Source organism: Barbatula barbatula (genome assembly GCF_947034865.1).
Source record: "Barbatula barbatula genome assembly, chromosome: 18".
Lineage (NCBI taxonomy): Eukaryota > Metazoa > Chordata > Actinopteri > Cypriniformes > Nemacheilidae > Barbatula > Barbatula barbatula.
In genome coordinates, this window is record NC_136781.1 from 5511279 (window position 1) to 5538621 (window position 27343).

At 37.7% G+C, this 27343-nt stretch overlaps 2 protein-coding genes across 3 annotated transcripts in view; one reads left to right on the forward strand and one right to left on the reverse strand.

Annotated features, from left to right (window-relative positions):
- macrod1 (mono-ADP ribosylhydrolase 1) overlaps window positions 1-27343 on the forward strand; it is a gene marked incomplete at its 5' end in the record, with an annotated part of 55492 nt that overhangs the window by 2119 nt on the left and 26030 nt on the right. For both annotated transcript variants that reach the window (XM_079480307.1, XM_079480308.1), the window contains 2 exons: window positions 927-1019; window positions 1474-1584. In XM_079480307.1, the coding sequence (XP_079336433.1) occupies window positions 927-1019; window positions 1474-1584 (204 nt within the window). The remainder of the gene's footprint in view (window positions 1-926; window positions 1020-1473; window positions 1585-27343) is intronic.
- flrt1b (fibronectin leucine rich transmembrane protein 1b) lies at window positions 8153-27139 on the reverse strand. Its single transcript, XM_079480305.1, has 3 exons — window positions 26928-27139; window positions 14786-15176; window positions 8153-12370 (listed from the first exon to the last, which is right to left on the reverse strand). The coding sequence occupies exon 3, from the start codon at window positions 12269-12271 to the stop codon at window positions 10133-10135; it is 2139 nt and encodes a 712-aa protein (XP_079336431.1). The 5' UTR covers window positions 12272-12370; window positions 14786-15176; window positions 26928-27139; the 3' UTR covers window positions 8153-10132.

Consider the following 27343-nt stretch of genomic DNA (forward strand, 5'->3'; position numbering starts at 1 on the left):
ACTATAGGAAGCACTTTGAACTGTATATATTCGAACAAACACTATATACTGTAAACCCTAGAGCAAACATTATATACTGTACACTAGCAAATACTATATACTGTATACACTATAGGAAGCACTTTGGACTGTATATATTCGATCAAACACTATATACTGTAAACCCTAGAGCAAACGTTATATACTGTACACTAGCAAATACTATATACTGTATACACTATAGGAAGCACTTTGAACTGTATATATTCGATCGAACACTATATACTGTAAACCCTAGAGCAAACGTTGTATACTGTACACTAGCAAATACTATATACTGTATACACTATAGGAAGCACTTTGAACTGTATATATTCGATCGAACACTATATACTGTAAACCCTAGAGCAAACGTTGTATACTGTACACTAGCAAATACTATATACTGTATACACTAGAGGAAGCACTTTGAACTGTATATATTCGATCAAACACTATATACTGTAAACCCTAGAGCAAACATTATATACTGCACACTAGCAAATACTATATACTGCATACACTATAGGAAGCACTTTGAACTGTATATATTCGATCAAACACTATATACTGTAAACCCTAGAGCAAACGTTATATACTGTACACTAGCAAATACTATATACTGCATACACTATAGGAAGCACTTTGAACTATTATATCAAGCACCATATAGTAAACACTAACAAACATTATATACTATGAACACTAGCACTATATACGTATAACGCAAACACTAAATAATTTACTTGTAGCACTATATACGGTTTACTATGAAGTACATAATTTAATTGTACAGTAGAACTATATACCATAAAGCAAGCACTACATAATTTATTATTCATAACTAGTTAATTATAATTAATTATTATTTCCTTTTTGTTTTTTATTCGTGTGTTTGTCTTTGATAGATAAGCTCTGCTCCATGGATACAGAGACAAGGAGGACAATTTACAGGGTTGGCTTTATTCCTCTGGAGCACATTCCTATTTGGAAATCGACAGGTGAACTAAACACACAGTTTCTCACATTAGGACTAGGCCTTGGTTATATAGGGATAAGATGTTTTTACAAACATGGCATACAAAAAAATTACTTTTCTGCATTTGCGTCTGCCAAAAAGGAATAAATGTAAAATTTTAGACAAAACAATGGCACTGGTGTATTTTAGGAAATGCCAATGCAAGTTGTTTTCAGTTTAGACAGCTCTAACATTTACTGTAGTCTAGGACTAGTCCTAAACCCTGTACGAGAAACCACCCCATTATATACCATTGTAGTTTTTATCTGAATTATTCTACTAAATGAAAAATGTTTGAGCTAGTTTGGAGTCCGGAAAGTGTTTGAAGCATGACTTGATGTTATTATTGGGGTTATATTGTTTGGAAATATTTTAATATTGCTGATATTATAAATCGTTTTTTTTAATCAAATAAATAAACTGTTTAAATGTCTTAGGTAACTCCTCTTGTAAGCCTCTGTACAAGAGCAACGAAAAGCTGAATATGAAAATATCCCTCTTCAGTGGTGACATCACAAAACTGGAGATAGATGCTATTGCCAACGCAGGTGAGAGTCAGTGTGCAGAAAAATCCATAGTCTACATTTACCTGCTTGGGTTTGTTAGCCAGGAGATATTTTATTGTTTCCCGAGAACGCTGGCCATACATCATACACGTCAAGCACTGATTCAGCAGTTTATTGTTAAGAGTTTTTTGTACGAAGACTCTTGGTTATTTTTTATTATACGTGATCCATTATAAACTCCTTTTTTGCTATAAATTTCACATTGTGCAGGGGGTAGATTTGGCATATTTGATCTTGATCTTGCTTGGGGCCTTGTTCTGTCCACATGAACAGACATGACCTACATATTAAAGCATTGAACCTTTGACCTCATCGGACTGCGGAACAGAGGATTTCCATTTGAGTTTAGAGAGCGTGTGCATTCAATTAGACAAAATAAAAATCTCCTCTTCGTAGCTCTGTTTATTCAACCCCATTTAAAAAGTGTTGAATCATATAGCAGAAATTGTCCTCTCCAAGAGATCATGTGTCACTAGGTGGAGGTAGAGCTACTGTCTGCGTAGACACACCTGAAAGTATTACTCACCTGCACTGTGTGTTCTCAGCAGGTGCAGAACAAAGTGATTCACAAGAAAAACAACATTTGCACTTTTTTCAACAGCATCCATAAATGGGTAAGGAAACAAGCCAAGGATAAGATTACACTGCGTACTGTCACTGCAAGCTCTCTTTATAAGACAGAGATAAGACGGAATATTCTGTGGACCGTAACTTCAAAGTGCATTTATTGTAAGTCAGAAAGCAATGGTAAACATTTCCAGAATGAATAATAACACAACTATGAGATTCAGTTCACTGTAGTTACTTGGCATATTGACACAGCTATAGATACAGCTTTCTCGAAGTGAACAGGGCTTTTTATTTTCTTAATCATCACCTCTAAGCTGCCATAAAGCAAAGCTATGGCTGTTTAATGTTTTAGGTATTACCACAAGATGTTACGTTTACTGCAGGGCGGCCTAATGGAGCTTATTGTTCAGGCTCATTGAAACAGGTGTATAGAGAATTTTTCAGATCAGATGCTGCGTGCGAAGCAAAAATCTTACGGGTGGAGAAAATGCGAACAATGGCGCAAAATGAAATGGCAAAGGATTAAAATAGAGAAAGAGAGTGAGAGTGTTTTTTTGCGACAGGACATTGATTCATCTCTCCCAGTTGACACATTGATCGTCTGGCTGTAGGTCTCTCTGTAAAAGCGTGAGGATTAACAGACTGTCCTGAGGTCATTAATTTGGAGGTTGGAATGGACTTCCGAGACTGCTAACCATGCATGTTGCTCGCCAAAGGTCTCAAGCGATCACAAACACATGGTTTTAAACTTTTTGGTTGAGCAGGTTGAAAACTGTTAAGTGAGAACTGTCTTATCTGCCAATTATTAAAGTATGTACCGGTAAGCTTATAATAATGATCTACATTGGATATATGTAGATTTTGAAGTCATATATGTTGGATATAATTTCGCTCCAGTTTGATCTCACAACTTATTCATTTTACATTTCAAACAGTGATGGCAATAGAGGGAAAAGTGACAGATATAGCTATAAAGTATGTTGCACCTTAGTAGTCTAAAGCAATAGTTCATCCAAAAATGAAAATTCTGTCTTCATTTACTCACACTCTTGTCATTTCAAACACGTATTGCTTTCCTCTGCAGAACACAAAAGAAGATATTGTGAATTTGAAGAATGTACCCATTGACTCGGTTAACAATAGCTAACATTAACTAACAAATAACAATCCTTCTTCAGCATTTTTACATTTTAGTTTGTTAATTTCACTATTAACTGATATTTTATTTTCATCAAAAGTTGTCACTGGCATCATGAAATAACATGAACTGTAGGATTGACATTGACATTAACATTAACATTAACGAAGATGAATACATGCTGGGAAACTATTGCTCATTGTTCATGTTAGTTAATGCATCTACTAACAAATACAACCTTGATCTAAAGTGATGATTCTTACCTTTAACTTCTCACACTACAAATAAAAATAGATTTTAATGTAGTAACATCATACAGTTATATCAGATTATATGATGTATTAATGGAATAGTTCACCCAAAATTCTGTATTCATTTACTCTCAGATTGTTCCAAACCTGTAAAAATGTGTTTGTTTTGTTGAACACAGAAAGATATTTGGAAGAATGCCTGTAACCAAACCTATCTCATCCTCCATGGACTCCTTTAGTATTTATTTCCCCCACTGTGGCAGTAAAGGGGGGATGAGATCTGCTTGGTTACTGACATCCTTTCAAATAGCTTGTGTTTGTGCTTGTGTTTAGCAGATCTTGCTAAATGTATACAGATTTGGAACAACCCGAGTGTAAATGATGACAGAATTTTCCTTTTTTTGGATGAACTTTCCCTCTTAGCAAAATAAAATGTATTGCAAATAGACACTCATTTTCTTACCTTCGAGATTGCATTTACATTATTCATTGCATATCGTGCAAACGTCTGTATTTCTTTGTGTTGCTTTTCTGTATTGTTATTATTTATGGTAAAGCACTGTGGGTTGTCGCAGCCATACATATGCTTTGGAAATGTTTAGATGCCAATAGTAAGATAGGATAGTTGTTAAGGTAGGTGAAAAACAGGAAACCAACAGAAACTCTCTCTGGCATCAGTATATTGGTCTGTGTATTTTACAGATTGAATATCAGAATGTAGATACAGTACATTATAAGCAAGGTCAGAGTTGTATAGCATTAGAACTCAGCCAAAACAAACAAATATAGCTTGTTTAAAGCTTGCAGAGGTCTAAATCAATCAGTAGCGAGGGGGTGATGGAGAGGTGGGCTGGAGCGAGCACGACAGTTTGTCTGTCGTTCTCAATAAAGATTGGATTTACAATAACATTGCCTCCACCCCCTGTCCTCATTCTCCTCCCTCTCACAACATTTTACAGCTCTTGGCTCCTGAATCTGCCTTATAAAACACAGTAAACATAAAATCCACAAGCACTTAGTAACTGTCCTTCCGAGAGCAGAGGTGGAGGGAGGGGTAAACACCCTTTTTACGCCACCATCCATCCATCCCCCTGTCAATCCACCCATCCATCTAGTTAGTGGGAGAGGATATACTGTCCCGTGTTTGGTTTATTAGGATGCATTACACTGTGAATAGTCTGTGGCGATTAAGTGTGCAGAAGGACAACCACATGCTCTTGTTTTTCATATGAATACAAATAATTTATTATTATTTTAAGGAGAAGGTAAGGTGATGATGATGATTATATTCAAAACAGAATGACAATGCTTCTTAAAGTCAATGTTCATCCAAAAAAGAAACATAATTTTTTTTACTCACCTTCATGTTGTATTAAAGCTGTATGATTTTCTTTCTTCTGCGGAAGACAAACCTTTTTTGTGAATGTTCGGAAACATCTGTAGACACAAAACCACTGAGACGTTTCTCAAAATATCTTCTCTTGTGTCGTGCAGAAATATTTTTTTTATTTAAGGTGAACCATTCCTTTAATAAAGATTATATGAAGTGTTATGGAGCAATTTCTTTAGCTTAGTCTCCATGTTGTTTTGTATTCTGATGGGAATTAAATGACCGTCGGTTTTGTCTCACACACACAGCCTGATTTCACAGGATTGCGTAACTGTTTATGAGTTTACTAATTTGTAAGAATTTGTATGATATGAGATACCAAAATGTTCAATTATTAGTAAAAAACTATTAGGTTTTATGGTCACTGGTGCAGAAACCGATTGTACTGAAACATGCAAATTCATGCGAATTAACCACCTTGTGAAATAGTAAAAGAAATTTTTGATTGTTTGGCTTAACCAATATTACAGACATCAAAAGTCAACAAAAACGAATCTCAGGAGTGACACCATACAGTAGTGAAAGACAAGAGCTGGTGAATTGTTTATAAAATACAATTATCAAGCGCGTCAAGAAGTTGTGGCTGTTGCTTTTACTGGTCTAGACGTTTCTACTTAAATTCTAATTTCTGCTTTTGATTGACAGCAGAATAATTTATAAAAGCCCCAAGATATGTAGCGCGGAAGTATATCTCAACCCTCAGCCAGCAAAACAGCCACACAGATTGGGGAGAAGCGGCTGTGATGGGGAATGAGCATGAAGCGTAGTGCTGCGTTTTGCATGTGCCGTTCTAGCTTTCTCTGCCTGGTAAGATGGTATGCATAATTCACACTGATATGTCTTCCTTTCACTGAGTGCCTGTGATATTCACACAGCTTTAGCAAGGAGTGTGGATAGCGCCGCACAGGCGTATGTAAAATGTGTAGACATCTCTAAATAGGTCTGAAAAAACGCAGCTTATTTGTCAAAGAGCATAAGCCATTAAATCTGTTATCTGTTGCAAATGAAGCTCAGCATCCTTAGCTGGTGGTTCAGACCCCTCTCACCAGCGTAGGCGAATTTAAAATGAGTTCACACTGAGAAATCTCACATCTCTCAGCATATGCCACATTGTTGCTAATTGGAAACCAAGCATGTTGGAGGAAAATGGTTATCACACACACAACCTTAATAAATTCTTATGAAATTGCATTTAGTGACAATCGTGTCTTGCTGCGTTTTAGCCAAATTTCGTGTTTTTTATATTCCAAGATTTGAGTTGCTTAGTAGCAAAAGAAAAAGAGAATTATGAAAATGGGCTCTATGCATGCGTGACTTACATGTTCAGAACCCTCGGCAGTTTCCAGTTGGGTTAAAGCAGAGAGAAAATTGAATTTTTTTAAATAGATGATGTACATTGCGGCACACAGCAGTGGTATAAAGAAGTGCTGTTCTACCGTGTTTGAATGTTATAACTAAATGTTAATTTATGAAAGTATAATTTAAAATACAGTAGGACAGCACTTCTATATACCACTGCTGTGTGCCGCAATGTACAGCATCTGCTAAATTTAACTACTTTCTAATTTTCTCTCTGCTTTAAGTCTACCCAACCGGAAACTGCCGAGGGTTCTGAATGTGAAACGCGGAAGTCACGCATGGATTTAGACCGTTGTGAGCAAATTAATGTTCAGTACGGTACTTTTATTTTATAGTTTGTATTAATACCATTTGCAACATCCCGATTTTTTAAAAAGTGCTTCAAATGCTAGTTCATGCCCATGGCGTATCACTTGCGAAACCTTTTTACGATATGAATGATGTGTTCGATCGGGGAAGAAATGAGCGTGTTTGCAAAATGGCAGCCCTACGGCAATTATTTCAAGTCTGGTTAAAAGCCTCCCACCTATACCATTCTCTCACAATCAATCGGCACTTTAGCTCCAATGAAGGAATGTGAAATTGTTGGTCTCCTCTCAGTCTAATTAGCTTAATTGAGCCGATGTGGTAAATGCAGGGGAAGGAGGCATGCGGTTCATTAGGGGCGACTTCTGAGAGTTTCTACTTGTTTGGCTAGGTGCAATTGTTCGCCGTAATTGTAGTTCTCGGTTTGGTTTCACATGGTACCACACAAGAGCCAATGCGAAGCCCTTAGGTGTAGCTTCTTGGGAGTTTGATTTATACAAATTATGAGTAAATTGTTGGGTTTTGTGAAATTGGCCTTTTAGCTAGTAATTTTAGGGACTGCACTACGATCAGGGTCACTCCTGTCCACCCACATACAGTACGTACTGGTAGTACCATCACGAGGACTTTCCATTTCATTAGTTTTTTTTATTCTGAGTTAATGATATTTTCTATCCTTACACAAACCTTCCTGCCTTAGTACATTAAGACCCCATTTGTGATGTTCATTAAGGAGTTTGAATAGCAGAGACATTTGGGATGTACGCAGTGTAGCAAATGTCAAGTTTTCCTGCATTGCGAGAATATTTTTGTCCCTAATGTAGCTGAAAGTCGTGCATGTTTTACTGCACGTTTCAAGGAAAATACTTATGGATGACACATCTATGACTTCCACCATATGTTGGTGTCTGCAACTGTCTTCAGTGTTTAACACCAGTCGTACACTTATTAATGAGTAAAAAGTTGCTGTGAATTGTAAACGGATGTGAAAAAAGCTTTTTCAAATTATCTAGAATTACAATCCTTTGAGAAATGGAATGGGAGAGTGCAAATATCTTTGCAGAACGGCACACCATGTCCTTCTTTGGCAATTGGCTTGTGTTAAAACCATTATTTTTCTTGGGTAGTCTATGCTTTACCCTCTCATTATATTGATCTCTGCATTGCTTACACAGGCATTAGCACATCTCTCAAGACTGGAGACTTGTCTGCTCTTGAACAAACACAAACACATTCTTAATTCACTCTACCAACAGTTGTGTGTGTCATATACAATGCAACCGTTTACATTTTCTATGAATCGTTATTTCGTAGCTCAGTTGGCAGGACATTGCGTTATAAGCGCATAGGCTGTGGGTTTGAGTCCCAGGGAACACACTGGAATTCACTGTAAATCGCTTTAGAGCATCTGCCAAATCCATAAATGCAAGTTCATAATGTCTTTATAACCTGATAAAGAGATTTGACATTAATCTCAGATTATATATTATATATTCCACATCTCATTTCATTAACTAGGTACACATCAATAATGCGTTTCATCACAACTTTTAATCGTACATATATCAATGAAAAAGATAACAAGCTTTATTTACTATCCATCATGATGGTATTCCATATCTAGAACCAGAGAAAGAAGTAATTTACATGTACTATTTCTTTGAATAGTTCACTTTTAAAATGCATCAGAAAAGGCTGGAAAATCTCAGATCCGGTACAGATATTCTTTCAGCGTTCCTACTTTTCAACTCTCCAGGCTAATGCGTCACAGAGTCAGGGCGTGATGAAAAAAGTGGATTGTCTTTAATCGGTTAAAGACCTTTGTTCTCTCTCTCCCTTTATGGGCCACGCATAAAATGCAGAGGTTCACAGTGTTCAATTTTTATTAATCCCTGATTTCTGTTTTCCTGCACCTCAGGGGTATAGACACGTGCAGTGCTTCACACACAAACATTGTAATGAGCTGACACATATATGTGTAATGTGACCGTTTGTGACCTACTTTGATGAATCCGGTGCTCATGATATTCCCCAAAAGACTGTGATGTGTTCTGTTTTAAACCCTTCACCTTTACCCTGCTTTTCTTCAGTGCTAAATGGACTGTTATCTATGTTGGCCTGTCGGTTTGGATTGTTTCATCATTTAGATGTTCCCCCTTATGATTGTCTTTAAGTCCGGCTTTCTATTTTGTGTAATGACGCAATATATATTTTTGGTCGTAACTTGCTTGCTGGAAACATCATCATTTAAATGCGGTTGTCTGTTGTTGGGGTGAACCTACATAGCTTTGTAAATTGTTTGGTTGTTTTTGATACCTCCTCCATGTGATGAATGGAATATGTTTTTTTTACAGACAAGATTTTCAAAGTTATTCTTTTATGAACATGAAACCTTTCTCTCTGCCTTCATCTCCTACTCTTACTTTTGTCTCCCCCACTTTTCTCACTCTCATTAAAAGAAAAGAAACCCAGTAGCAATTTGAGGCCTTTCATTGTCAAAACCATTATCACCACTGTCAGCTCCCTGGGTCAGGAACAAAGTCCTCGTGCTGCGTGCAAAAGAAATAGAGAGAATAAAGGGAAAGCTCAAAAAACGAGGAGACTGAACTGAAATGTTGAATTTGAATAACACCCTTCAGAAAAGACTTCTTACCGTCAGTATCCCTAATAACGGAAAGGCATGAGATTTCCCCAGTGCATATATACACGATACAATTCACATAGTAAAACTATACCTATGTTGACCAGGTCCCAAATCTCATCGCCATGCCACCCCTTATATGAGCTAGTTTTAGGAAACTCATAATAATTGGTACCAAGATGCATGAACAGCTTCAATTATCAGAAGAATATTGGTTAACTTCAACACCAAGACTTGTATCCCTGGCACTTTCTGACTATTATAGATGTTTACGGGTCTCACCCTTGAACAAGGTTTTGAAAAAAGAGTGAAGGAGGCACAAAAGGGTACTTTGGAATAGGGGTGTGCCGAATGAAAACCTGCTTCATTCACAATAAGATGACTTCACAGGTGTCTTTTTCTCAACCCTTTTTAAGGTCAACCATGTTAGCGTTTTGTGCAATGAATTTTTTGTGTCTGTAGTATGATTCCATCCATATACTGCATTTAAAAATTAATTATGAGACTTTTTGTAGACTGGCGTTTTATTTTTTCTTTAAAATTTTAAATTAGATCCTTTTATCTGGAATGATTTTTGCTGATGTTTATTCTGTGGCATACATTTTACAATTAAAGTGACTAAATCCAGATTGTATTGTTACACCAATCCTTCAATGGTATAATTAATAACTATGCTATGTTAACTATAGGTATTTAGATAAAAAACAAACTACTTAAATTCCACTATACAGTAATAACATTATGAGTGTGATAGGTAAAGAAAGTCCCCACAAAATCGGCACACCCCTACTTTGGAACCTAGGGAAAACGAACCCTCACCAAACTGCATTACCCGAAGACAGGAACACAATAGGCAGGGGGTTATAAAAAGGCTATCACGTGTATGAGTAATCTATGTCTGGTATTCCCCCTTCTCTATACCCTCTGTTTGTTCCATAACCTGGATTTCCAGTGTGGTTGAGAGTGCTCCTATAAAGAGTTGTATTATTAGAGGGAAAAATTGTATGGATGTATGTCATATCCTCAACTTTTGCCTTGGGCTGCAAAGGCTGTTGGGCAGACATCGGTGTCATTTGAAAACCATGTGCCCTGATCTCCAATATTGAAGTGTCTTTTATAGTTCCAGATTCTACATAGTCATCGTAATGTTTGCCGGCACCTCGCGATGCCACAACGTCCCTTCCATATATGGAATGGTCACCTGGCGCAAGGTACCCTGCGCGGTGTCCATACCAACAGAAGATGCCAAAAATTAAGAACAAAGAGACCAATGCTGTTGCACCTCCTATAATCCCAGCAAGCGGTAAAGCTGATAATTGGTCAGCTCCTCGTTCGCTTTCCTGGTCGGAAATAGGCTGTTCCAGTGGATCTGTTTCTGTTTTGGCACAAGCCGGATGCTCGTGTTCTGAGTTTGTGTTTAGGCCTCCTGCTGCTGTGAAGGGGGTTCTTTTACCTTCGTTTGCAGAAAGAGGCACCAAGCAAACGATATAAGTTGATTGGGGATGCAATTGCGTGAGTAAATACTCCCGTCGATCCCCTGGCACAAGGGTCTCTGTGATTGACCCCATCGCAGGACTGTTGCCTAGTCGCAGCCAGGAAAGCCTGAAGGAGGGAACAACGTGTGCAGCCTGCCAGGTAACGTGCACTGTCTCTGGTGTGAGAGGTTTCACACTTATTAATAATGATTTAGCCACTGAGCCACTTCCGCCAAGACTATCCTGTCCCATATCAGAATACTTGTGTCCCGGCCGTCTGGACCTGAGGGTGAAAAGAGACCCTTGGGGAAGTGGGAGCGTTGTCGTTGCTGGTGCTTGTGTTGGAAAACTGCCTGTGTCTTTTTTTGCTGCATCATTTCCAACCATCCCTCCAGCGTTGTCTGCGCTGATCTCACATTCGTCCAAATGACTGCTAAGGTCCCGTAGTGCCATGCCTCTTACTCTCTCTGGTCCATGACAGGTTAAACCTCTCACAGTCACTGACGTACCTCGCTCATACAACCAGTCATAAAGCCAACGGAGGTTACAGCCACAGTACCAAGGGTTCCCTCGAACAAGTAACTGCGAAAGGCTGTCCAGGTCTTTGAACAAACCTTTTGGAAGAGTTGTTAAATTGTTGCCTGATATATCCAGTTTCTGTAGTCTTCGCATGCCATCCAGGGCACCTCGTGGCATGTGGGCTATGGCGTTGTCTTGTAGATAGAGACGAAGAAGATGCATGCTCGGAAGGTTTAAGGGCGGGGCCTGAAGTGAGTTACGAACCAGAGAGAGCTCAGTTAGGTTGGACAGCCGTGAGAACGTGTCATCTGCAATTCGTTGATTTGCCAACAGATTTCCATCAAGGAAAAGACGTCTTAGAGAGGAGAGTCCTCGAAATGCATGCGTTGGGATAGTTGAAATTCGATTGTCATCCAGCCTTAGTTCCTCAAGTGATGCTGGCAGCCCCGATGGTATACTAGAGAGGTGATTACGTGACAAGAAAAGAAGTCGCAGCCTTGGATTGTTGGCGAATGCTTTGTCTTCTATGCTTACGGTGGAAACTGAATTGTCGTCCATGTGAAGCTTCTCCAGCAAGGGGAGACGTGCAAGAGCAGAGCGAGGTAAAGTTCGTATGTTGTTGTCCTGTAGGTGGAGTTCCCGTAACGATGGAGGCAGATGTGTTGGAAAATCGTCAAGTTCATTATCATAAAGGTAGACTACTCTGACGGTCAGTCGTCGCTCTAAAGATGTTGGTAGCCCAGCGTTGTCTATTCGGTTGTTTTGCAAATAGAGCACAGCTGCAGTTAATGGTAATGGGGGGATGATACTCAAGCCTCGGTCATTGCAGTAAATGAAGCCATCATCACACCTGCAGGCGGAGGGACATTGCACTTCCCCCTGAAGCTCAGCCTCTCCGAGAGCTGCCTCGGCGGCAGCCGCCGTTGCTGCGGCAAACTCAAGGACTTCCACCAATAAAGTCAGACACAGGAGAAGTAGGAACAACCAATCGCGAAGTTCAATAAGGCTCTCTGTGGCCATTCTGGCGTTCCAGGCAGTCAATTTAAATGAATTTTCAAAAAATACAGTAATGGGGGAACACAGGTCTTTTCTTGTCCTTTTTGCTTCCAGTCACAAGCTCTGTGGAAACAAATAAAAAAAGCGTATGAGAGATTTTGGATAAGAGACGTAAGTAAATTGGTTTAGGGTCATGATGTGCTGTAATATTGTATACTGCTTAAATTTGACAATATCAGAAGTTATAGGTAATCTGAGACATTTGTAAGTTAATTCAGAATCAAGAAAGTCAGACTGAATGGCTTACTGTAAACACAGGGTGCATTAGGCTGAGACACTAGAATATAAAAGGCCTGAAAATAAAGGCAAATGGATGGAGGTTAATAGGTGTGTAGAAAAGGTGTGTCTTCAATAGGTGTGTAGAAAAGATAAAGAGGTAAATGTAACTATTACATTGCTGCATTAAACATTGAAAACTGCAGGTGTGAGGTGGTCTCTCTGAATATATTAAATATGACTGACATTTAAGAAACAATTACAGATTTATTTCTGGATTGACATTAAGTCATGTTAGAATTCATGTGATTCAGGGAAAAGAGTTTGAATAAATCACTGGTTTAATTTTAGCCCAGGTTTTAAAAGGGTTCACAGAAGGGTGAGCTGGAGCTCTCATTTTCTGTCTGATTTGCAATTGAGATTTTGATGAAAAGCACAGACATTTACAACAAATTGACATGCATAATGGATGCTGTTTCTAGCTTGTTATTGTTTTCAAAATAGCATGAATTATTCAGAAAAACTACATGAAATGCCCAACAGAGATTTCAATGTTTAACCAGTCATTGACTAGAAAGCCTATAGAATTGTGTGTTTATGTATTCTCAGTGACTTTTATCAATGTAAAATAGTGGAAGGAAGAAAATGAATATTTTAATTGTATTTTAGCTGAGAATCTGTCTCAGGTTTTAAGTGTACCAAAGAGGAAATGAATGCATTCACCATCTGATTTTTAAATAGCTTGTCAAATATAATCTTATTTTTACAATGTGTCATTTCGCATTTCCTAAAATACCCTTTTTTACGGAAAGGGAAATATTATATCATCATTCTTTGTGTTATAAAATTAGTGTACAATTACAACACTATCTCACTAAACCAATGCCTCGTTTTGCTTTGCAAGTGTTTGTGTATGATGGGTGTATATGCGTATCTCTCTGCTGGGGCCCTTTCTTTTTTTTGTGCTGTCTGTCATCCCATGGGATTGGACTCAAGGTTGTTTGTGTTGCAGGCCAGGCCAGATGGGAGTTCATTGCCTGCCCCTTGGTTACAAACGTTTTTACCTTAGGCAGCGACTACATGCAAAACAAACCCTTAAACAGAAAGCTTGTGCTTATGCAAATCTGATTGATATGGCTCAATTTCTAAATTTGTTTTTATTCTTAATGAAATTATTCGCTTGTGTCTTTTTATGCTTCGACAACAGGCAACATTATATCAAAAACGATGTGCAAAACCAATGTAATACATTTTTTGTGTTTTTAAAAATCTGATATCATTGTTGCCACTTTGACTTTCTCCTTATCTGGCTGTCTTTTTAAATGAGGTAAGTTGAAAATGGGAGCAATTTAAATGTCATATTTAATGGCTCTCCCAGTGTGTATACATTTTGATATATTTAGAAAAAATCAGCTATCTCTCAGGCCTGCCAGTGTATTCTCACAAAGGAGAGAGAAAAAATGAAAATGGCAAAAAGCCACTCTTTTGAATATCTAATATAATGTTCCTTTATGCAACGGCCATTTCTTTTCATCATAATCCATTTAGCTGACAGCAGTGTGTGTGTGTGTTATGTGAATGTGCATTTTATTTGGTATGTGTGTGGGACTGTAGAAAGTAATATTTATGAAAGGAAAGGATGTGTTGTGTAAAACAACTTGTACGCAGGTTTGCTTTTAGAAGGCAGACTGGGAGTGAGACGCTGTCTGTCTCTAACTTGCAGCATAGTTTGAATGACAAAAATTTGTATGTAGACAGGATAGCATTACATTTTCTCGGTTCTACAGCTCTGGTCTATTTCCATCTCACTGGCTCTTTCACTCAAATGCTTCTCAGCACCGAAGGATGTTTTCATCCTGGTCATCTCCATAACCACCCACTGTGCGTCTGTAATCTCTCATAATCTGTTCTTATACTCTTCTTTAATCGTACTATTTTTTTTATTTTCCTCTATATCCTGCTGATCCTTCTGTATAAATCCTGAATTTTCATTCAGCCTAAATCTGCTTTTATCCTCCTTAAGGCTTTATTTCCATTCTTTTCTGTGTTTTGGTGTGTACTTCAGTTCAGAAGTTGAATTTCAGCTGCACCATCCACTTTCATCTGTCGGCACAAAACTCTATCTCTTATTTTTTTATTAAGACAGAGGCAAACAGCATCATAGTAGAAGGGGACTTCTGTTATTGAAGCACTGCAAAATACACCAAGCAATTTTGTTTTGGTTTGGTTTGTTTTACAACATAACTTAATAACTGTTCTTACCATCTAGTGAGTATACCACATTGTCCTTCGCCTTGTTGTGTAGGTGTGAGCAGTCTGATTTTGATACGTTTCACTTGCTCTCCTGATTCTGGAAAATTCTATGTCCTTTGGTGTTAGTAACCGATAGAAATTGCAGCTTTTTATGGTAAGATTCCCATGAGTTGTAGGCACTGAAACAAGCATTACATCTGCCAGAAGAACCTTGGGAATCTTTCCAGTCTCAGTCAACAAAGGCAACCAGCACCGCTCCCTTAAATCTACAGTATATCCGAGCTGATGATGTGTATTCAAGCTGTAGTGTGTCTATCAGAGTTGACATCATGTTGATTGTGTTTTCTCGATCGGCAGAACACAGGAATGCTTTTCCCCCTCATCTTTGAGACCATGTCACCTGTGAAGAAAACCAAGGTAACATTTTTAGTGAATAGGAGTCATGGCCAGGAAAAAATACTTTTATATTCAGTGTGTCATTACTCTTTAAACTTGGACCGACCTAAAGAGAACTGTATTTCAAAGAATGTCAGCTCTGAAAATGGTGAAGTCGAAAGTTCAGTGTGCAGAATTAAGTGGAAAATCTCTTTTACTGACTGCTTCAAGCCTTAGCCCAAACAAAAATGAAGGCTTGCACACACAGATTGTTGCAAAGTGGGTCACGTTGACAAGACTGAGAAAGAGCAACAAATGATGGCATCCACCTCCGTTCATTCCGCTGTATTGTATTAGTTTTTTTAGACAGACCAATAATCTTTTTATGCAAACGTATACTTGATTTTTGGGTGAATTTGAAATTGTGTTCAGTATATTTTTATATGTTTACAATTTCCTATTGAGTATTTGTTGTTTATGTTTACCAGCAACTGTTAACTCTCTTTGTATCATAGTGCGCTGAATCTGTTTAAATTCCCATGCCTGACATGGTTGATTTGTGTTTGTGAAGTTGAAAGTCTCCTCTGGGTCCCACTGACTCCCAGTCTAATTGCTTTTTCACAGTCCAGTCAGATATTGGGAGTGATCAAAAACATTATTGCAGAAATTTAATGCACTATGTGGATGCAGCAGCCTGGTGAAGATGGATCAGCAGAGAGTCATAGTAGCATGTGTGTGAGGAGACGGGGAGCATTTCCAAGGCGCACGGCTAATGTAAAGGGAATCGAGCAGAGGAGGAGTAATAAGGACAAAGAAGGCTAATTAAAATCAATGGACATGTAGGGGAATTTCTGCAAATCAATACTTGCAGATAATAAAAAACAAAACGGCTATTTAGACAGATGCATTAAATGTCTGGTCAGTATAAAAACCAAAAACCGCACGACCCGTTGCCCTTCACTGGTCACCTTTCTCACCCTGCCTTCTCTCTTGAGTGGTGTAATGGGACATTCACATTAGGGAAGAGATTATGATGGAAGATGATAAGCGGTTATATCTGTGCTTCTGGCATGCTCACACTGACCCCCATCACTACCAAGCTTGCTTGAGTAAATGCTGAAAACAGACAGTAATAATGTTTGCCAGGAGTGAGGTACAGTGCAAATCCACTGCTCCCGGTTTGTTAATATTGCTGATGGTACAGATGCCTCCATATTAAAATGGCAACTGGGTGACACATCTGTCGCTCTGTGTGCGCATCAGTGCCCCACACGCATGTCCCTGCATATATATCTAAGTGTAAACATGTTGTATGTGTGTGCGTATGCATATGCGTGTGTGAGCCTGTGTCGAACATTTTACCATCCTGTGCACGTAACCTACCCATCTCTGCTTTTCAAATTCTCATTTGCTGAGCGAGGGAGAGAGAATGGAAAAGAGAGAGAGAGGCAGATGGAGGAGTGGAAGAAAGAAGGAAGATTGATGAACCAATTGGAATCAAATTTGGAGGCAGAAATGACTGTCAGGCCAAGTAGGGTTTAAATCCACAATAACATGAATTCACAGCACTGATATAAAGACGGACACATAAACCCACTCTCGCTGAGCTTTTGTCTTAGGATCATGAAGGAGCATAAAATCTTAATGGTCTATCTCGTCCCTCATACAGCTTTGTCATAAAATATTACTCAAGTACATCATGAAATAATTATTTCCTAGCAAATCCAGTTCATTATTAATTCACGACAGGCATTGATGAATAGTGTTGTTGTATTGGCTGGCTAACAATATAAATAAATGTGGAGCTTTTTGTAACTGTCTGATGGCTTGCACATAAGAGCGGTAACTTCGGTTAATATGACATGATTGTTACTGAACCCTCGAGAATTGTGGTGTTTTACTGAACTGCGCGCACGTACATGATACTTACATTAGGGCTACAAAGCTAGGCGTCGTAATAGCAGAGCATTGGCCGCGGGGCAAACTTGTGTGTCAGGATATTTTTCAGCTCCCATATCAGCACATGCCTGTGAAACTAGTGCTCAAGGCCTGCAGGCTACAATGTGGTACTGATAGTCTGCAGTCCAGTTCTATTTCAAAATAGTTTCATCAGTGTAACTGTGCATTCAAGGAGTGTGAGTCTTCTAGAATAGTCTATGAATGTTCAACGGTTGCTGTGTTCACGAAACGACAGACCCGTCTTGCGCTAATGATGCTTCAAAGCTTCTTTTCGGGAAGCAGTCTAATTCATTGCACAGTCTACTCGTAATTACGTACTATTCAGAAACGCAACAAAAAAATATATAATTGCTACACATAGATGTTTTGACATAGAAGTACAAACACCTTGATGAGATGTGCCTATAAAGGTACAGATCACGGTCCAGTGATGTCTCAGATCTTCTACCGTCAGTGTCTATGTCGTGCTGAATAGTAATGTGTGTGTGTTTCACTCTCTAAGATCTGATGATAATTAGCTAAAGGTAATCAGGGGTAATTCAGCAACGGGAGCGAAAATGGCAAGAGACGCAGGGATGTGACCGGCCTCTCAACACACACCCACACACTGCAGCCTTTTAGTATGAACAAGCAGGAGCAAAGAGAAGAAGCGGGGATAAGGGGAAAGTGTGACAGGGATGCATGGATGAGGAAAGCAGGAAAACATCATGTTTCTCTATATTTTCCCATGAGCTTATTTCTCTTGTTTCTATGTGCTCTCTATATTTTGGCTTCTATCCTCTTGGATGTTCACCAGTGCATTTACTGTAATCTGTGAACCATTAATGCATAAATGCCTATACTGATTTATGTGCTTATTATATTCAGTGTTGGTGCACTGAACAAAGCCAGTGGCTTGTGAATGTGATAAAGATGCACTAAAGGTGCTTGGGAATAGAGAGGCCTATTGCATTGAGGTTACTAAGATTCCTTCAATGTATGTGATACAAAACCTGTTCAGTGCGACATATATGTCTGTGCTAAGAATAAATGTAATAGTGTAGCACGCATGCAATACAGTTTTAAACGTGCAGTAGACAGAGCCGCTTGTTTGTGTAAAGTGCCTTTGTCGTTGTGCTTGTTTGTGTTTGAGGTTAAATAATAGCGCACCACTATTTATTTTCGTTTATATTTATATTTTGCGATTAAAACTTGTTTTCCGGCTGCATTGAGTAAATTGTTCTAGTGCCATGATCTGCGCGATGTGGAAAACGTGGAAGGAATCGCTTAAGCGAAATTCTACCAGGCCTATTTGAATATGTCATCTCCTTGTACTGAGTGTGTACGAGTGAATGAGGTGCACACTTTAACATGTTACAAGCGTGACAGTCGTGGCTTTGTCTGTATCTCACAATACGAGGACCTGAACACATTAATTTCATCCATAGAGCTGTTCTGAGTTTATTTTACTAGTATTTCACTGTATGACTGAAACCACCGTCAAACACACACTTGACCCTCAAGCATCTTTGCAACGACCAGCCAAAATATTTTTTTCTTGTAATAAATTTATAAACTGCAGTAAACACTAAAGTAAACTGTAATATTTACTATACTAAGGTTAAACAATACTGTAGTACCCAATAATTCTTTTACCTGTGCTACAACTATTTGACCTGTGCTGCAAAACTTTAAGCCTCTGTAGCACCGGTGCTATGTGAAAAAAACTTAACGTACATCCCTGCTCTTAGGAATAAATGTGACTAGGATGAATGGAAAAAAGATGTAGCTTGAGATGAATGCACAAGAGCATTTATTTTATCTTGACATACAAGGGCATAAAATGTAATACTGTTCTGTTGCTGGTTTTAATGTAACATAAAAACAGCAAGATATTCCTCTGTGCGATTCAGATGTCTCTTTGAATTTGTAGTGATGCTTTTTGAGTGACATGTATTAACTATGAAACAGCATGAAGGTATTTAAGAGGTTCCAGGAATACATGAATGGATTAAAGAAAGGACTAAATGGAGAATGTGTGTGGTTTATTTACCTTTTCTTAATCGTGATAGAGCTAAATGTTACTGCATGGTGAAACCATTTCGCAGTGTCTTCTGATTTGTACAACTGCACCTGCAACATGCTAATCAAACGCTATACAGCTCATATAAACTGAGTCTCAGTACACGTTTTATAGACAGATGTGCGGCTAAGCAGTCATCTCCTATAAAATCATTTTAATAGACAAGAATGAATGTGCTTGACACTGAGGTTTAATAGACCATTTTGGTTTGATGATAAGTATACACTTGCATTCAGTTTGTTTTTCAGCATTGCCTGAATGAAGCAAATTGAATGTTTATGATTCCAGTCACCTCATCGATTAAACACATTTAGACGTAGCCAGGAATAATTTCCAGTCGGTTGTCTGTCTGTCTGTGGTTCAAACTGCCTCTTATTTTTGCAAAACACTACTACATAAAAACAGACCATAAAATTTTGCCACTGATATAATTTATGCTTTTTCACTTTGTGCCTGAATTCTGCCACTCTTACGCTCATGTCCCTAATGAACAGGTAAATGCTAAACTACATTTTATTCTACCAGTCCTGTTTCATTTATTTCCTCATTTTTTAATTAATGTTCTAGAGGCAAAAATATATAATATAAAATACTATAAAAATATAGAATCTTTAACAGTTACTTGGACTATTGAATGACATGATGACCTGACTTTGCCGAAATTCAACATGTCCAAGGACTTGTGGAGCTTGCTGAGCTACTGATATTGTCTGGTATTGTTTACGTCCAGTGAGGTGATTATCTCATCTGTGTTATAAATGTATGACAGAAATGTGTCACTGTTACTACCTCCAGCCATGTTGCTTCTTCATATTTTGTCTCGTAATCTATTTTATTCTCATTTGTGTATTTTATTTGTTTATTCTGCTTTTCCCATCTCCATCTCGTTTGTGGTTTCAATAAAAAAAAATATATATTTGTGCCAGCGAACAATTACCCTAGAGGCTGAATGAGATGGGCTTTTATAAGAATTATGCATGAACTCTGACATACCTAAATCACTGTCTGCTGGAGTCACATTGATGTATTTTAACTAGCTCCCATTCGCCTTCAAATAATATTCCTCTCTTGCGTGACTATTTTCCCCTTTTGCTCCCTTCTTCTCTTTCACTCATACCCCTAGTATCTCTGTAAATGATGCCGTCACTGCAGTAAGCAGACAATTTAAGTGTTGGGTACTTCACCGCTCTCCCTTTCTGTCTTTAAGCGTGCAAACACACAAAACAAACCAATCAAACCTCTTGCCATCCCTCAGTCTGTGCTTGTGAACATCAAACACAAGCCCTCCACAAGCGTCTGCGCTAGAAGAAATAATTTGGTTTGTGTGAATTTGGCTTAATGTGGGTACATTTCTCTTATCAGCCTTTTACATTTGGGAGAGCAAACAAATATCATAATAAGCAACTCCCACTGTGTGCTATACAGAAAGTTGCACTTTTTATATAAAGACTATTCATGCATTTAGGTCAGTGAACAAAGTTGCCCACATGTTCAGCAAATGCAATCACAAAGCGGGGAGAGAAACGAACCATGTTTTGAAGAGATCTCTGCTAAGCTGAACTGTCTTTGGTGTCCTATGGGAGGCCTGTGCATTTGTTTTTTATAGCTCATTTAGAGCCAAGCTGCAAGGAATTGTGCACGCGCGCATGCATTTGTGCATTCTTTCCAAGGAACACAGTATCACTTTGATTATAAAGTAACAGCATAAATATAAAAAGTTGGAACTGTGCTTGAATGGGTCTCTCTGCGTGTATATCATAAATGAGTTGTAACGATTTAACAGGCATGGGTTTGATAAGCTATGTAATTTGAATGCATTCTGCAGGCTCTAAATGTACATGCTTTTAATCAAAGTGTGGGCCACATACGTGCACGTCATTTGTGAAAACGCACAAGTGATGTGTGGTATTGTATGCCAGGATTCACTTAATTAACCTCTCAGCTCAAGCTGCCACATGCTAAAATTAAGCTGAACTTCTAAACTAGTCGCATTATCAAAGCCAAGTTCACAAGTGAGAAATAGGAACTGGTTTTGCATTGAATAAAAAATACAGTTATTCAGGCAGCTTTCAGACCATGTCAATTATCCAGTGCCACATTCACTTAGTTCATATCGCCTCCATTTTATTGATTTTTAGAGCAATATAGGCAACTCTTTGAGACCCATTTACCTATAAACTCTGTCTGCCCCAGACTCAATTTCCTCTATCATACTTTCTCAGACAACGCTGTCTTTTCTTGACTGTTTCATGGCAGACTAGTCACATCTAGATATCTCTGTCTAACAGTAGCGTGTTTTATTCCAGTGAAATAAAAAATTACTTTGTGTCAATGACCACAAAACGGCCACATTGATTAATGAACGGCACTGACGTAGGTCTTGTGTCTATGACAACCCTGGCCTGGCAGAGGATAAGACAAAAACACTCATTGTTGTGTGAGAGCTGTACCCTTTTTAGCCAGCAAGACGAATCTGTCTGCATTTCCGACTATAAAAAAGGACATTAGGAGCTCAGTGCTTTCTCCATTTGAGAATCATTCATGTAATCAAACAATAATTTACAGGTACGTAATTCAGTTTGAGTCGATTACATAACTAGATTCAAAGAAAAAATTATACAAATAAACCTTGTTAAATTTTTGGTTTTCCAGAAGTACTTTGGTTGTGGTCACTGATGTTTTGTAAACAATTACTTTCTGCCACTGTGCTGCAGAATTTAAATCTGCTGTTATAAAATGAAAATGTTTAACAGTGCGATATGTTTGTCGCATTTTCAATCATGCTACTCATGATTAAAAAAGACTGAGGGGTAATTTTAAATGTGAAACACTTATATACCGGTTATAGTACATTACAGAGTTATTAAAACAGATCTAATGCTCCAAATGATTAAAACTATAATATTTAGCTGAGTCAGATCATCTTTATGGATGTATTTTTATGTTGCAAGCCGCAATGATTTTCAACTGCAAGGCAGTTGCCATCTTGTTTGAGAGTACTGAGATAAAAACTCCAGATTACAAATGTTTGGTAATGCTAGGGAGACTGGAAAATCAAATGTGGGATTATTGCAGCTGCTGGCTGAAAAACATCAGCAAACACTGTGTTATTGGGTTTTAGACGTACTTGAATATTGAACGGACATTCTAATGCCATACTTTATGAGTGATTGTTCTGAATATCCACTTTTTTCTTGACGTCTCCATGGAGGGCGCCATTACCGCGAGTGACTTCCTGTTTGATGCTTCGCACTTCTGTTTTGTATTTGTTACTATGTTAGAGGACATTTCTGTTAATGGTTCAAAATAAAGTTTCTCTAATATTTTCTGTGACACAACAAGATCGTAAAGTAAATAACATTTAAAGACAGCTTGGCCTAAACTCTGACTACTACAATCTGCCCCTTTCAAAAACACCACCACATATTGTTAAATTCATTATTTACTTTATTGTTATTGCATAGTACATCACTATTGAAGCATAAATCCAGGGCTAAGTGACATCATAATGATTTGTTAATTATTTAGTTTAATATTATAGTTGCGCTGAATTCATAAGATGATATATCAAATGTGCCTGCTGGCTGGAGTTTAATGTCATCATCCCAGTAGATGTCACTGTCCAATTTCTTATGGTGAGGTTTTTACGGTCTAGGTTAAAAAACTCATGCCCATGCGGCCCCTGTGAAATAATTGAAACCCTGCTATTTGACATTATGCTGTTTTAAATTACATAAAGGAATTATAACAGCTTTTTATATCAATTTAGCTTTTAAACAGACAACTAATGGGATCAAGCGGCAAACCGGAAGTCTTAAGCATCAGCCATATGCGCATACGCAATGCATAATGGCTAATTTCGCGCATCACGAAAAAGGTGGATAGTGCTAGAGTATAAAGAATATGACTTATCAATTATTTGTATGTGATGTTTGCCATAGTTGGTAATAGATTATGGTATTCTAGCATCTATTGTCAATAGTTAGATCATGATATGCTTAATGTCTGGCAGGCACATATCACTCATCAGAAACTGGAATCGCTCACATTTTTCTTTTCGTGTGACTTTATCAAAAAAATCCTTAAATCAAAGTTAATAATAAATAGTAAACTGTGTTGTAATATATAATGGTTGTAGGTTTGGGATACGGTCGAATTTTGTTGATTCCAATTCCAAATCTGTTTATTGATTTTGATTCTTATCGATTACCAGTTTCGATTTCACAGTTAAAGTAAAACATTAAGATATCAACCTGTGACTTGTTTGCTATATATATATATATATACACACATATATATGTATATATATATATATATATATATATATATATATATATATATATATATATATATATATATACACACACACATATATATATATATATATTTATTTATGAGCACCGTTTTGTGTCTATATACACATTTAACTATTTTTTTTGATTTATTAAAATTTGTATTACCATAGTTGAACTACATCATGGTTAAACTGTTGTACACTCAAAAATTTTATCTGTACAAATAGGGCACAATATACTGTATTAGTATGAAATAATTTTCCGTATTCATTTTTTACAGTTGCTTTACCTGTATTTTACATTTTGCACGGCATTGAATAAAATTTTAGCATTAACAGAAAAGTATTTTTAATAAAAGAAAATGTACCGGTAATTTTCTTTACAGTGTTTTTTAATCCTTTTCTTTACAGTGTTTTTTTTTCAGTGTAACTATAATTAAATTATGGTTAATTTGTGGTTCTTGTGATTTTAAATGCAAACACTATAGTAAAAATATTGTTAATTTTCATAAGTGCTTTTTTGAGATATCAGCAGATCACGCAACGAGTTTACTTTTCTGTGAATATCCACGCAGGAATTGATAAGAGGAATTCATTTTAATCTCAAGTATACGATTCCTATTCCTTTTGTTTCCGATCCGGTTACTAGCCTTTCCAAATTGGAATTGATTTTCGATTCCCAAACATAAATGGTTGTCTTTTTTTCATTTATATATATCTCAGTACGTTTGTGTCTTGCAACTGAGGATCTTTTCAGTGTACTGTAAATTATCTGTATGAGCAATAGTTTACCTATATCAGCCTAGTGCTCTTGTGTCTTTAAATTATATTTTACAAGGACGCTGAACATAGTAGTCATTTATGCTGTAGTAATGGTTTATTTTTATAAGTAATTACTTTTATGCATTTTTTATCATGCACCCCACTGCAGAGTGACTCCACTGACAAATGCCACTCTCAAAGACCATACTGTAAATTATAGAATGTCTGGAGCTGCTGCCTACTGATCTCCCAAAACCCTGTATGCAGATACAGCTTAAAGTATATCTGTGAAAACAAATGTCTGGGCCTAGGAAATATAGATCATTTAAATTTCCAAAACTTTGTATTCGATTTCTTAAAGGGGTCATATATGTGTGTTATAACTTGCCCATGCATGTATTAAACATGTAAACTTGCAAAAATTAAAGTGTCGGAACAAAAGATGCATTTTATCTAAAAGCGAATGCTCACCCATATCAGCCTGAAACGCCTCGTGTAACAACACCCCTAAAAATCTACGTCAGTTCGTGGTATGATTTGACTAAGGCCAAAAGGCGTTACATTTCCATTACATGCTTGCAGTATACTGGTTAACTGGCCAATCATAGCACACCTCGCTTTTCAGAGCGATGAGCTTCGTAAAAAATCTGCACGTTTTAGAGAGGCGGGGCAAAGAGAAGAAACAAACATGCACGTTAAGTGAAGAATACAGCATTTTTTAACCTTATATCGTGTATACACATTGTATTACATCTAAAACAAACGACAATATTCATTTTAGCCGCGTCATATTACCCCTTTAGATGGATATTTCAGAGGCAAAATTTGAAATTACCCCTTTAAAGGGTAAGTAAATCATGATGTAAATTTATTTTGCCTCTGAAATATCCCTTTAAGATGGATGACATTTGTATTTCAGTAAAATGAATGCTAAAATTTCAGTATTATGCTCATTAAATTCAAATGTTGCAATTTCCTTTAGTTGTTATGTTAATGTTCAATTTAGCAGGGGCTATTTGCAGTAGAAATGGCATATTTACTCTTTCAAATAAAGTTGGCAGTAGCCATATTTAATCTCTTGTGAATTTACTCTTCCCGAGCTGTGTTGCTCTCAGCCTTCTGCTCTTTTCTCTTTCTCTCATCCCTCATCTGCATTTGACCACCATGTTAATCTGTGTTAGAGTTGATGTATTCTCAGTCTGTGTAATCTGCTGCACAGAGAGGAGTTGGGTCTGAAGTACTGTGCTAATTCCAGATGTCTCATTCTACATGATGTGCGTGGCCACAAGATGGACTGTGGTAGATATATATACTGTATATATATGTGTGTGTGTGTGATTTTGCTCGTATGTAATTAAAGTATTAATGTTAAATGTTAAAGAAAACAAGTGTGAGTTGAGCTGTTGGTTCTCTGTTGCAGTCCCAAATTAGACATTGGGTAGCTGGGCCTGTGTTCAAAAGGAGTCTGTGTGTGTGTGTATGCGCATGTGTGCATGATGTAGGCCTTACTGTACATGATTCATGCAGTGTAAAGCGTGTTTGTAACATACAGGCCCCACTGTATATTGGCTTGACTATGGACTCATGCTGGTGACTCTACAAACCCCCACTGTTTCTTGGCTGTCACCAACAGTGCCGGGAAAAGATGTAAAATAAGGAAATGTGATCAAATATAAAAGGGTTACCACCATGTTAACATGCGCACACACATTTTCTCTCTTTCTCTCTACACTTACTACACTTTCAGAAATCAAGATTATTTCCCTTAAGACTTTCGGAGGAGCGCTTTTGGATTTTATAAATAAGCTTCAACCCAAAACTGCAAATCCCTCCTTGCCTCTGTCTTTCTTTACCCAGATGTTGGTCTCTTCTTGTTCCAAAAATGTACCAAGTCGTTAAAAAGGGGAACATTCCAGAAACATAATTAATGCAACAAACAACAACAAAGAAACAATCGAAGAAAACAAAGATAAATTAAATAGAAAAGTATGTAAAAAGACAAATATCACAATATCATCCTGTTCTTTGCAGTCCACGATACATTTTCAATTGTGCTTTTTAGTTTTTTTAGAGCGTGTTTATAATCTGTGCCATAAAAAGCAACTTTTATTACCCAATGATTTAGGTTCCTACTGTAGATTCTGTACAGTAGGCAGCTGTGCTATCCCGTTTATTTGTCCGCTTTTGGACAATTTTAGTGAGTTATAGTACAGTGCGAATAGAAGCGCAAAAAAACTGATGCACTAACGTCACAGAGCTAAAGCCCAAGCCATGCACCAGGTTTGAAAGTACAAAATAAATGCAAATCTTTACCAGATTATATAGCTTTCATTATTTAAATAGTCAATACGAACGAACAAGCTCATTTTGACAGTACACACATTGACGCGGCTATAATCACACATCATTAAAATAAATGACTTGAGACTCCCAATCCGGTGGCTTAATTCAAAGCGCCTGCATTTAAATCGTATGTGAGACATATTAAACAGGCTGTTAAAAGCAGATACATGAGAGGAACACGCAGTCGGACGAAATGTCTTAATCGACAGCGATTATAGTGTATACTAAAAACATAAACACACCTTATCAAATCTGAGTTGCCGGTGACCAGACCATAACATAAATGTACCTCAGCCGTCTCCGGCTGACCGTTTGTAACAAGTAGCTCACATTAAGAACTGTGTAGACCAACGTACCTCAGTCCGGGAAAACGGCATCCTCGTTAAAATAGAGAAAAATGTTTATTTTCTTCTTTTCTGAAACGCGATTTTCAACGGTTTTATTCGTCCGTTCTCTGTATTTTAACCGCCTCAATCTTCAGTCAGTCAGGCGCGCTGTGACTGTCGCGCGCGCTCAGACTCTCTCGCGCTCGCTCTCTCTCTCCCTCTCTCTCTTTCTCCTGTCACTCAGAGCGATGCGTCTCGCGCGCTCTCTCTTAGCGCCACTCCACCCCTTCATCTCGTCACCGTGCTAAAGGATTTTAACCTGGACCACTTTCGGTCGAAGTAGTATTAAAACATTATAGCGTTACCTTGATGGATACAATTTTAAGTGGGTTTATAGCGAAGACATGGTGTGTGTATCAGGATGAAGATGAATGCATAAATAATCA